Here is a 13,654-nt window from a genome sequence, read left to right as displayed (position 1 = left end):
TAATTAATATGTACTTTATTTATTCTGTATTAATTAATCTCTATTTATAAGAGACCTAGAATATATTTAAATTTAATGTAAAGAAAAAGAAGTTGTTAAATTTGTTATTGTATTTTTTATACGATGCTCGTAATAGAAAATCAAACTTTTCACTTCTAAATATTATCTAAGTAGTTAAGTTTCATTATGTTTCATAATATAACAGTTTTCATATGCAAAACAAAGTTTGACACAATCTAAATAAGATGCCTTACATTTGTTAAAAATCATAAAACTGTAAGGAAAGATGACTTACAGTTCCAACTTCGTCATGGAATAAATTTGTCGAAGCTGGTTACAGGAAACTGCGGTAGTTCGGACATGTTCTATATAACATTTTGACTTCCCCGTAAACATGTCCCGATAACGAACGGCAGCGGATAGTCGATCTGATGTCCGATGTTTCTCCGATGTTACAGATATATCTTCCTACTTATATACACGGCGGAAATGGTGATAAAATCAATCGCGAAGGGATTTATACTGAACAAGTACACTTATCTACGGAATCCCTGGAATTGGTTGGACTTCGTGGTGATTACCAGCGGATACGCCACTATCGGGATGGAAGTCGGGAATCTGGCCGGTCTCAGGACGTTCAGGGTGTTGAGAGCACTTAAGACTGTATCCATTATGCCAGGTAATATAGCGAATCTGTGGCACGTATTTCTCGCCGCGTTTGATTCGACCGAGAACGGGAGTGCTGAACAGAGTTCCTCTATTAAAAAGTTGCACAACGACGATCTCTAGTTCAATCTTTTGAAAACTTAATGAGAAGAAAACATCGAAACAGTTAAATTGAGAAATTTAGCTTTGGTACACAATTTTTGCGAGGCGATTACTTTTACGCAATTAAACATAATACAGCGATTATATATATTTCTTTTCTCTTTGATTGTGAGTTAAAATATTTACGAATATCGCGAATGAAACAACTGAACGCGAGTGTATATCGATGTGTATTGATTACAGTTGACAAAATATTAAGCATCGGTTTACGTTGCAGCGATTAAATGCGCGCGATCAATAACAGTAGACACGTATTAATTAGCTGCGGATAAACTGACCGCTTCTTGTATTAATTCTGGCTTTAAATCAAGCCCGCATTTATGTACCTTTCGCTGAAATGAGCATAAACAATTGCTCCGAATAGCTAAAAATCGCTTGCTTTTGCGTGCCAGCGTAATGCAGCGTGATTTATCGCGTTAATCCATTCGCATGACAGAAACCGAATGACGAATCGCGGCAGAATTCGTAATACAGTTGCGGGCTTGCGTTTATTGTTCAGATATTTATACGTATCTTTTTTGACACCCATTATTATTATTATTATTATTATTATTATTATTATCTTTACAATATCGTGCATTAATGGCTTGATCGAAATTACAATATTCCACATCAGAATTCAACGCAATGTTCCGCATACATAACTAAACGTTCGCGGCACGTACGTCTATTTTTTGCGGTCGCGTATGATTGCATATTAATATATGCATGAGAACGTTTAGCGGGACGTCGGTTCCGTTCGCGAATCGCTCGCATTTATCGCGTAATCGTTTTCCCTGCAACCTCTCGCAATATCCAGCACCGAAGATCCACTTGGTGGGACTGCTGCACGTTTGTAAATTTGCGACAGTGTGTTAAAGGGAATTGCCGAGCTTTCGCGTCACGTGGCTACATCGCGCTCGAATCGAGAGAGAGATTTGCGATCCTTGATCGGTTATGTGTCACGGCCAAGTATGTTCGCAATGGGCAACGATGGATTTGACATTTGCGATATGGAATCGTCGATAGGCAGTTTACGGTGATGCGTACAAAACGAGAGCAAAGTGCGATCCGATTTTTATCTTTGATTTACCGACCCGAGGAATTTATGGGTACGATCAAATTTATGAAGAAAGGTTTATTTATCTATCCGCATTTTCCCGAGAACAATTCTTAGAATTGAAAATTACCCGAAAATATTTGGTGTCTGGGATCGCTGAAAATCTCTCGAATGATAATGCCACATTATCATAAACGTGCGAAGGTAGTTTGCATATTTACGACAATGTTGCATTATCATCTGCACTTTTGTGTCGCTTTTCAAGTCAAGATACCAAGTACCTTATAAACTCAAGTTAAACTTCAGGTTTACTTTAACTTATTATAATTTCTTGAATATGCGTCGAACATTTCTCTAAAATTCCATTTAATTAAACTTTTTGTTTATTTTTTTTTCTTAATTCTTCCAGCTTGTTATCGAGATCGTCGTACGATTTACAAAAATCGTGCGTTTAGATACCGGCCGTTCTATATTTATTCACGGGAAATAAAAGTGATGGATGAAAATTATCTGGCAAGACGCGCACGGCGAAACGATAATAGTGGCACAACATACGCCGAGCGGCTTTAGACCGAGTACGTCGAAACTTCAGCGCGAAATAACAAAGCGAGAGGACGAAAGGCAAGGAAACGGATGGCTAAGGCAATTCTCGGTCTCCAAATTACAGAGATCAAAAGGTATAATGGGAGATCATAAAGCGGCAGTCCGTCTCTGGCTACTCGAACGAAAAACACAAAGCGTCTGCGGCCCCAGAATGGCGGAAGCGGATTTAAGTCTCCACGGTGAAGAGATGACGGGTTGACCTGGTGTATACAGAGAACGGCGAACTTTGACCGAAGTTCGCAGGAAACTCGAATGCGGTGAATGTCGTCTCTTGGTGATCCCGCATGGACCGCCACGGAGATTATTCCTGATATTATCGAAACCGTTCCGTTTCGCATCTATCGTACGTCCGATGAAAGGGACCGTGATTTATCTTGACGGTCCGTCTGATATCGATTTCAAATGCCTCGTGTGCAAATCGAAAAAGTGCGCGAATGTACACGGCTATTCATACCGAACATGATTTATTGATTCGACTGGAAAAAGCCTTTTGCCCAGTGCGTTCCAATATCGGAGTAAAAACCTTGGTAAAAACAAACTAGATGAGAAACTTTTAATATTCGCGAATATGCATGATTAACGCTGCAAATTAAGGATCTTCGATCCCCCTAAGATTCTCTTTGGTAATCTCGAAAAATCGTCTAAGTTATACGGGTCGATCGCATACGACCTGATAAGATAAGAGATCGAAGTGCATTTCTATAGCACGGCGTTTTTGAGAACAATCGAAGGCCGCGGGATAGCTTACTCGTGCTTCGCGAGATTCTTAAAGATCGATGAAATGAATGCCCCGCTAACGATACGCTAGAATGAATGACGCATCTTCGGCAGTAGGTCAATAGGATGTCTCTCAAGTAAAGCTGCTCGGAAAAATCGGCTACGACTTTGCGAGACTAACGACGGACGTTAATAATCTAAGACACGCACGAAGATTAAATTGTTTAATAAATTAGAAGATGTGAGAATATTACTTGCCGCGCGCGAAAACTTTTAACTATTAATATTAAGTAACTTAGGCCACTTAGGACGGGTTCGATCGAACTTCGATCAACTCCATCGGCGATTAGTTCAACCGGCAGAATTGCTTAAAGCAAAATTTCTAACTACATAATGCGTTGTTCTTAATCTAATCGTTTTGCCATGTAATAAACAACAAGAAATTTATAATTCTATCCATGTTAACAAAAAGTATTTGATAAGCTAATTGCTGATTAAGTTAATCAGAATTTGGTCGAAGTCATCTCTAGCTGTTAAGAAGAATTCTATTAAAATAATCTACACACAAGCATGTACATTTATGATATTAAAGAAAATTACGTGAATTGTGATGTATGTGTTGCAGGTCTAAAAACTATCATCAACGCGCTGTTACACAGCTTCAAGCAACTTGCCGAAGTAATGACGCTGACAATTTTCTGTCTGATGGTTTTTGCACTGTTCGCCTTGCAAGTTTATATGGGCGAACTTAGGAATAAGTGTGTGAAGCATCAAGAGCCGAATGCCACACAAATCGACTGGAGGGAGTAAGTTATTTTTATTATTACGCTTGCGTAAGATCAGATTTTAATTAATTCCGAATTTTTCTCCGAAATTGATAAATGTTCTCATTCGTTTAAATATATTCGAATTATATTAAGCAAATTTTAAACATTAGGCAATATTGATTCTATATAAAATGTTTATAAAGTTTTCATTTTCACGAATTAAGTATGATATTTAGTTATTTAACAAAATATTGGATTTCATATTAGCACTGTCAGTTTTTTGTTCATACTTCGAGGAATTTTATCGTGAAACCGAAATAGTTGCAGATAATTTAAACTCGAAAAATAATTACTTTTGGATATTTCTGACATTTCTCTAAATCACAGAGAATTTTATATAGGAGAACTGCGAAGTATTATATTAAACCGGTAGTTGAAAATATGATTCCGCAAAATTTTTGCTAGAGAGATATATTACATAACGTATAGCTGAAACTGTTTGATATTCCAATGCAGAGACTCTCGCGTTATTTTTGCGTATTTTCAAATACAAACGTGCTTCTTAATTAAAATATTATCCTACACAAAAATTGTATCGACTTTAACGAAAAAGTAGTATATACATTTATTACGATCTTTCTCATCGCAAAATTGTTAACGAAGGGAATGCAATGAATCCGTAAATTTTCATAATAAATCACGATTTGGTGATGTCCAATACGAAACTAATTGATAAATGGTACATTAAGACACTTATTCGTATCGTAAAACAGATCGTGAAGGAGGAAATGTACGCTTAAACACGAGGACAACAAAGGATCATTACGAGTAATCAAGATGAACGTCCTGTGCATCGTCGTAGATATGTAAATCGTGCAGGATTGTTTAAAGCAGCGCTTAATCGTCGCTGTAGTCCGACCATAATCAACGACACGGTTTCCGCAAGCGTAGTGGTAAATCCAAACAGTCTGGTGGCCTAAGACCAACGGAATTAACGAGGAGTTTAGTAAACCCCTGTAGCAAATGCATGCTCAATCTCTTAACGAATACACACAGAGAGTGTTTTGCCTCTGAGCAATTATTGTTGCTAACCGAAATAAGATATATTCCTGTGAAAACACCCTGCGCTCGGGCACACTCTGCGCGGCTGACTGCTTCGTCGACCATAACTACTTGCGCCGCGAGAAATAATTTCCCTGATGGCCCTGGTGCTGTCCTAACAAGTAGCTATCATTCAATTTCTTTTATAAATCGATAAAACAACATGAAATTAGTGTGAATAAAATATCGTGCAAATCCGTGACATATCAAAGCTGTCTTGAGTATTTCGTATTGTTACATTTCGAAAAGTAGTCGAAAGAAAGAGCAAGTTTTGATTAGGCCAGATAGATCAGAACGATAAATACGAAAACAAAGCACATGTCGGGGGAATATGTTCGTGTCGTAATCCGTCACTCGCGGCCGGTGTGTGGTGCACCGCGTCCCAACGAGCATTATTCGTTTCCGCATCCTCGGCGCGAGCGTGGCGCGGCGCGCGTTTACGAGCATCGTTATCAGGTTTCCGGTCGCGATGCCAAACGGGCCGCTCGCCGCGTGCTTAGGAAGCTATCCGTCGGCGGATCTCATTGTCCGCGCTTCCCGAGCCCCGACAGCATCGATCCGCGTTCGGTGCACGTTCCGTCGGATCGTGACGCGTGACGTGACGCTCTTCGGGGAGACGCACGGATGCGCCGTTACGCGATGCACCGCATTAAAACTAAGAGGCACTCTCGAAAAGCACCGCTCTTTTTCCACGAGAGTCAAGTACACGGGGGGTGATTTATGCGAGGATTTATGCGCGCGGCTCGAGGTGGAAAAAAGTGCGGATATTTGCAAAAAACGGGAACGTTGCATTATTTATGAACTCGATTCCATAAGAAGAGAACCCTACGACTCGCATGCGATAAGAATTATTGTAAATTATATATAATAAATTATTATGATATTATATAAATTCGAGTTATAAAATATTGGCTGATGGCAGAAACAATAGGATGCGAACTGCTTTCGATTTCTGATTTAGATTTCTGCGAAATTTATTTTAAAACTTATCTCGAATAAAATTTCCCTCAGGGGTTAAATTTAAATTTTGCAAAACTTGCTCTAGGTAAATTTATATAATTTTTTATGTTCAAATTAAAGCAAATATTAATAATATTAATAATGAAGGATGGAAATATAGTTCAAGTTCACTTTTTGTTAAAGAATAAACGATCGCATCTGTAACTCTGTATCAAATGGCAGTGAAGCACTATGTGGCAATTTGTTCCGCTCGGATATACCGCTTCACATCGATTAAACTGAATGGTCGGTAGCGTTGTATTTCTGTCGCGGATAGGTATCGCTGTACGATACGATGATCTTGCTGCTCGTCATGACGGGGGGAATGCGGCCGCAGGCGAAAGCCCATATAAGCAAATAATACGCGTATTCTCGCCGTATTAATTCTCGGCGAATGCAGCCACACGATTCCCATTTCATATCATTTAGGTAATTGAAGCGGTGGTCCAAAGCCAAATGCAGCGTTAAATGAAAACGAGAAATTAATCTTACTCTGTGTTGATTAAACTAATACTGACGCGACGCTCACCTCTGTTATCAATAATTTAAAGTAATTAATAATATGGTTTCTGAATAAAAGGAGAAACGTTATACGTGTGGAAATTATGCATTCTGTCATAAAATAATCGTGATTTACAGTGTATATTCTGGTAAAAAAAATGTATGTTTGTAACCAGTTGTAAACGCGCTATCCTACACATCTGTCTTCTATATTGTCACGTTTTTTTATCGGATTTTACTCGAAGCTGATTCGATTCGTTCGCGCCGTATTGGACAGCAGCAAATTGAGGAAAACTGATCTGATAAATTGACTGCCGCGCGACGGCACATAGAAAGACGGCAGGATATATAATTCTCTCGCTTTAAATCTCCGGAGATCGCGGAGCCTTGCGGGACCTGACACAGGAACGCTAACGGAATTTTCGTGTCGCCAACAGGTGGACTTGGAACTCATCCAATTGGGCGTTCGACGAGGACGAGGAGCCGATTATCTGCGGCAACGTAACCGGCGCCAGGTTGGTGTCTCTCCCTGACGCTTATCCCCGATCCCACTTCAGATAAGCTAATTCGAGAGACGCGAGGGTCGCGTTACCTCTCGCGTCAACATCTCCTCTCTCTGACAAGTGCCATTCGATTTTCCCCTCGCGAGGAGATTGCGAGGGAGGCGAGGAAAATGGCAAATTGCGAGGATGCCTCTCCGTGCCGATATACGTCTGTCCTGTAGCGAAATCTCTCAACGTCACGTTCATTCTTCTCGCGGTACTGGAGCAGTCGAAGAAGTTTTCGACACCCCGACGGAAATTTCATCCCACGCTGTGGAAAGATTTGCCCGACATCAAGTAAAGCGTTTGCAAAGAGAACTAGTTTTCCGTCACAGAAATTTCACGGCTTCTTGGAAAGAAAATTAATGGACGAAAACAAGAAGAACAAACGGAAACAAAATATATTAATAGAAATAGCTGGCAGTAATTTAATTGAAAATAGTATTGTTGATTCAATAACAGAGTATTAATACGTAATTCTCTTGTTTTAATAAACCTGTTTGTCTCATTATTAAAGTAAAAAAATTATTTTGAAATACACTGAAAAAAAAATACTTAGATCCAAGAAAATATTTTTTCACATAGTACCAATGGCTTATTTACTTAATATAATCACATATTTATTTAGAATTAGTATTTTTTTAAATATCTTTACTTAAATTAAGTAAAAATATCTAATTCTAAATTAATATGTTGTTATATTAAGTAAATAAGCCATTGGTACTATGTGAAAAAATATTTTCTTGGATCTAAGTATTTTTTTTTCAGTGTAGATCGCTAATGCTGTTGAAAAATAGATCGTGTAGTTTTGTGAATTTTATAGTTATCCTCCCACACCACACAATTTAGATATTTAAATAGAGAATTACGTTTAAAATGAGGATTGGTTTGTCCATAAAAATGATTCCGCTTTTGTAACGTGTTTCATCACACGCTGCAAAACGTGTATACGGCGAATTGCGTCCAACGTCGAGTTTCAGAAACATAATACTCGTTCTCGATAAGACATAAATCACCCATTGATTATCGGCGATTATGTAAAATCGTCAGGGAGCTGTTACAGATAATCACCGACGATATTACACGATCATTTCTCATAGCTGCCAGTTAATCACGAGCGACGTAAGGATATTTCCATTATAATATCCGGTTATACGCGATCTCGCGAGCGTGTCATTCGTCCGATCGGTTTATTTCGTGCACTCTAGCGAACGTGCGCGAGGGCATCTCTATATTCATCGATTTTCGGCGAGCATCCATTTCCCAAATGATTACACCGGGCGCACGTACGCGCGACGGAATTCGTTCGGCTCATATAAATAAGTTTGCAAAAGCTTTACTGCTTTACAGCGGCTCATGAACTTTACAGCGCTCTTTCGGTGTCGGTGCGGTGTCCCGCGGAAAGTAGGCTTTTCATTCGATCGATACGTCCGGGCTGTGACGGTTTCTTTGCACTTTCGATGACATTCCTGTAAAGAACTCGGCCGACCGACGAAATATTACGCTTATGACAATTTTTCATGGATGTCTTACGTCGAATTTTGCCTTTTTTCATATTCGAAATCCAAATATTTGGAAACATCCAGATTTCGATAATTATTATTATATTTTAATCATGTAAAGAACGTTGCGTGAAAAAAAAGAATGAATGAATAATGAGACCAAGACGATAAATACATATTTTTTGTCTGAGAGAGAAAACGTTGCAGAACATGATGACAAGAGTTAAACAGTTGTGATTTTACAATGTCAATTTTGCAAAATAATGAGGCGTTAATTATTCTCGCCCAACAAATGCAGGGTAGTTGATAATTGCACGAACTGGGCGTGAATACTAACGCGGTAAAGGCTAGCAGCGAGTAATATTTCCACACTAGATGATATACTGCGGACACTTGAAACGTTCTCACGGCTATCACGGATATTGCAGCGTCGGCAATGTGGGTCTTACCTATTTTCCAGGCACTGCAACGAGAGCTACACTTGTCTCTGCGTTGGCCCTAATCCAAACCACGGTTACACCAACTTCGATAATTTCCTGTGGTCGATGCTCACAACCTTTCAGCTGATTACCTTGGATTACTGGGAGGACGTCTACAACAAGGTCGCCGTCTGAAAGATTTTTCTTTGTTCGTCTCGCGGTATAAACGGGAATTGTAGCAACAGTCGTACGCTTTTTCGTGCTTCCAAATTTCTACAATGTGTTTTTCACACAAAGTTATATAAAATTCGCTATTCGTTTTGACCTGGTTTTCTCTGAATTTATATTAAACGAACAATTCAAGGAAATTAGTGGAGGAGCGAATTTAACGTTTAATAAAAAACTGTTTAATAAAAAAATTCACGAAAATGAATGTAATTGTTTCCCGTAATTTCTTGGGCTTTGAATATAATTACTGTTTACCAAATTGCTCTACTATGTCAGAATTTTAGAAAATTTGCAATTAAAGTTGCAAAAAGAATGTTCAAAAAAAATTTAATTTTTTATTGAACAGTGGTTATCGGATATCACATACATAAATTGAAATTCATATTTTTTGCGAGTGAAATTGAGATAGTTGCATCATCCAGAAAAATATCAGAAATATTTCAGCGTATCATATTTGTTGTCATAAATATTTTATAGGGCCATTCGTTATAAAAATGATAAATAAAGTTTCGCGGAAACAGGTGTTGTCGGCATGCGGACCTATTAGCGTCACGTTCTTCACAGTCGTCGTTTTCTTTGGATCATTTTATCTGCTAAACTTGATGCTGGCCGTCGTGGCGTTGAGTTATGAAGAAGAAGCCGAGATTACGAACGAGGTATGCCATCCATTTCGAATTTTTATGTACACCCATATTTTATACTTTAAAGCTGAATTTCGAAATACTACTGCGAAATATTAATTCGAGCAACACCACTCGAAAAATAAGTAAAACAGAGTTATGTTCACTTCTACAATAATGCACTAAAATTCGTAATAACGTAATATATGTCGATCGTTTATCATTTTTTATCACGCCTTTTATGACCTTGTCTACATGTAGCCGAGTATTTCCGTGTGCAGGAACGAAGGAAAGACTTGACGGATCATCGTGAGGATTCGACGTTCAGTTTCGATCCGTCGAAAATCAACATTAAGACACTGACGAAAGATAAACAGAAGAGGATAGACGCCCGTAAAGGAGTCTTGCTCAGCAGTTATACGAGGAAGAAGACGCGTAGAAGAAAACGCGGGAGGAGCAGCGCCGGTCAGGAGAAAAACGGTGGTGCACGCAGCAGGTTTCTATATCCGTATTTACGACCGACTTTTCTACGGCTCGATTTGTCACGACCGTTGTTATCAGACACGCATGTCGTGCACATTTACTGAGTCATATGAATAAAATAGGGTTTTTTTAGTCTTGTTTAACTGAGAAAATGCTAAATACAAAACACATCAAAGTTGTTTATGTTTAAAATTAAAATATTTTTTCTTTAAAAAAAGAAATTACTAAGAATTATATAAAAGAAATGCTTTTTTAGCTTTTTTTAATACTTGGAAAAATATAAATAAAAATGTTTAAATGTTGATTCACGTATAAAGTATAAAGCTTTTATAAATGAAGAAATTAAGGAGACATTTTGTTTTTGCTTTTATTCGAAAAAAATAACGCTTTGTAACAAAACTATGAGTGGAAATATTAAAATATATTTTCATGTGCATATTTGCTTTTTTAAGTAAAAAGTTGTAGTAAGTGTTACGAAAGCGGTCTTAATCCTGTCAGCATCTCCGCGCTAAAAGTATTCAGTACTTTCGTGCATTTATCGTATACGGAAGGTTAAAGTAATATCTAAAACACCCGTATACATACATACATATGTATATATATGTATATACATATAATGCAGCTTGCTGCGAAGTCGTTAAACTGCAGCAAGCTGGTTCTGGAAAGACAGAAAGAAAGAAAGAAACATCGTAAACGCCCTCATTTCCAAGAAACTGTAATAAAAGAAAAGAAGGGAAATGTGCTTGCCTTGCAATCTCACAATGGTAGGCCATACAATATGGAATTCATATTCCAACGAACTTTGTACAATCTATCTCAGAATTATCGCTACTGTCTTCATCTACGGTTTCTTTTATCGACTCGCAGTCGTTTTATATTTAGCGAAAATTTGATCGAACGTTTTTTATTTAATTACTTGCAGCTAATTTTCCAATATATTACAATGCTGTTAAATCAAAGTTTACTTAAAATGAATTAGAGGATAAAATTTTGTAAAAATTAATGCATTAATTTTTTATTTTAATTGCTTATAATTATTGCTTATAATTATTACTTTGAATTGTTGGTACTTCGATTTTTTGTTTTGACAGAAAGTAGACTCCATCTTGGTTAAAGAAATTAGAAAAAAAGAATAGCGATTGTTTATTATTAATTTGAAGAAATTAATTGTCACATAAATCAAAAAGGGCTTTACTTCCTGAATGACACAAAATTATTTTCTTTTATAATTTATAGGTAATTCCTTATAACAATCTTATTACAAAATTAAATTTGTTCAAATCCTTTTTTATCTTGCATCATATTTTTCATAAGTTTCCAATACATCGATCAACAAATTTTAACAATAAATTGCAAACTTTCTTTGAATTATTAAATTTTAACACTACCTGGAATGACCTGATTTAGTAATACGTACAATCAGGAAGTGCCTGGGTATTCCCAGAGTTAATGTCATTATTATAAGCATCGATTTCGCGTAGAACCTAGCTGCAACTCTATACAGTCCCGAGTCTAATTAGTCTAATTAGTCTAATGCTTCGAATAATCGTTTATTCGTCCGGTACGATCCTAGCCCTTTAAAATTGCAGTTTGCTAGATCGCGTAGCGATTAGGAACTTAAACGTCTAACACACTGTGAATTAAGTATTTATGAAAATTATATATAGAATGATATAGAAATAGAAAAAAATAATCTCAAAATAATCTCAGTTGAATAATATTTCTCTGGATATTCTATAACATGAAAAATTAAAGAAAGCTGCTGTCAAATATTAAATATGAAAATAATATTAACTATATATATGCATTCTTAAAACTCAATATTTCTCGTTTAGATTTCTTTGTACAGGATAGGATAGTTTTTTTTTATACATTGAATTTAAACATTGAATTTCTTCTGAAGTATAACGTTAAATTCTATTGCAGATCCATTACACCCAGTCCGAGTCCAAGTCCCAGGCACTCCAGTGTACGGCCTTGCCACTTGCCGCTCCAGAACATTAGTCCCAGACCGCCGGAACCCAATACGGTTCACCGGCTGGCGCCGAATCGGGGTATGTTGCACTCCAGGCAAGCCAGCAACAATAGCAATCAACAGTCGTCTTTGGATGACTCCGGGGTGGTGGATGACCACGACGGCGACGATGTCACGTCCGCCGAGGAACATGACAAACGGGAACATCGCGTCGAGAAGTCGCAGGAGAAATCCCCGAGGGAACACGGCAGGGTCCAACCAGCCCAACAAATGCGCCCGGATTGCCCACCGGCGCCGGTCACCGTGTCGGTGAGGACTGGCAATCGGGAGATTCGAGTGCTCAAGTGCAACGGGGTCAAAACCAAGAAACATATGTACGCGCTGCCGCCAGAGTACCTGTCGCATATTGTAGTTTTAGGTGAGCGAGAACTACGGCATGCTGACAGCGTTTGTTTATTGAAATAATATTACTATAGCAATTGAATTAGCAGCTTGAAATATTTTTGGATCAATTTTTGAAGTTGATTTTTCCCCAATAGAGATACTGTGGAAAAATTTGTCAACCTCTCTTTTCCAATATTGTTATTGTGATTTAATTAAAATTCATGATTCTCAATGTTGAATGTTTCAAAGTTACGATAGATAATATTTGTTGCGCGAGTTATTTTATATAACTGAATTGGCGAACTAAAATTTGTCCTCTAATTAATTTAGCGCCATGTTTTGTTTAACCATATATATAAACTGTGTGCGATATATTTTTAGTTAAAATCAATTAATATTTGTTTTTTTAAATTACATATAATTCTGTAATTAATTAAAATACTTAATATTCAAAGCTTGCAATAGATAATAATGGCGCATGGACTGCATTATTTATTTAAAATTAGCTGTATTAGTACCTACACTATTTGTATATTCCGCGAATGAGGCATTATAATTTTATTTTTAGTATATTTTTTTTATTAAATTAAAAATATCTAGATTTGTTAAATGTACGTTAAAAATAAAATAACGTATTATGTAATTACAGATGATCTTCCAGATAGAAACTGCGATAAGTGTATTCAATGCTGCGTTGATTATGAAGGATGGCTGAGATTTCAGAACTGTCTGTATAAGGTAAATTTATTGATCCGGGTTAGTTACAAATTAGATGTGATTGGCCTAAATAAACGACCACTAATTAGCATCGAACCAAAGTAAAACATACTTAACGTTGACCTGGTTCTACCCACACGAGATAGTTTTTCGAGGCGCGTAATCATATTAGGATTTACTTCGTCCTTCGTCACGTTTCACTAATTCAATTTTTAGGATTACAGAACGT

General features: G+C 37.3%; 1 protein-coding gene across 3 annotated transcripts in view; it reads left to right on the top strand.

Moving 5' to 3' along the window:
- LOC139816163 (sodium channel protein 60E) overlaps positions 1-13,654 on the top strand; it is an 88,161-nt gene that overhangs the window by 59,379 nt on the left and 15,128 nt on the right. For 2 of the 3 annotated variants that reach the window (XR_011732958.1, XM_071783534.1), the window contains exons 3-10: positions 459-679; positions 3,813-3,993; positions 6,993-7,070; positions 9,060-9,201; positions 9,768-9,902; positions 10,148-10,362; positions 12,276-12,742; positions 13,358-13,446. Coding sequence is in view for 1 of the 3 variants with exons in the window: in XM_071783534.1 (XP_071639635.1) it covers positions 459-679; positions 3,813-3,993; positions 6,993-7,070; positions 9,060-9,201; positions 9,768-9,902; positions 10,148-10,362; positions 12,276-12,742; positions 13,358-13,446 (1,528 nt within the window). In the remaining 2 variants the exon portion in view is untranslated. Of the gene's footprint in view, positions 1-458; positions 680-3,812; positions 3,994-6,992; positions 7,071-9,059; positions 9,202-9,767; positions 9,903-10,147; positions 10,363-12,275; positions 12,743-13,357; positions 13,447-13,654 lie in introns of those variants that run through there. The other variant, XR_011732959.1, reaches the window with a different exon arrangement.

Source organism: Temnothorax longispinosus, chromosome 7, assembly GCF_030848805.1.
Source record: "Temnothorax longispinosus isolate EJ_2023e chromosome 7, Tlon_JGU_v1, whole genome shotgun sequence".
Classification (NCBI taxonomy): domain Eukaryota; kingdom Metazoa; phylum Arthropoda; class Insecta; order Hymenoptera; family Formicidae; genus Temnothorax; species Temnothorax longispinosus.
This window is presented reverse-complemented; position numbering and strand designations above follow the sequence as displayed.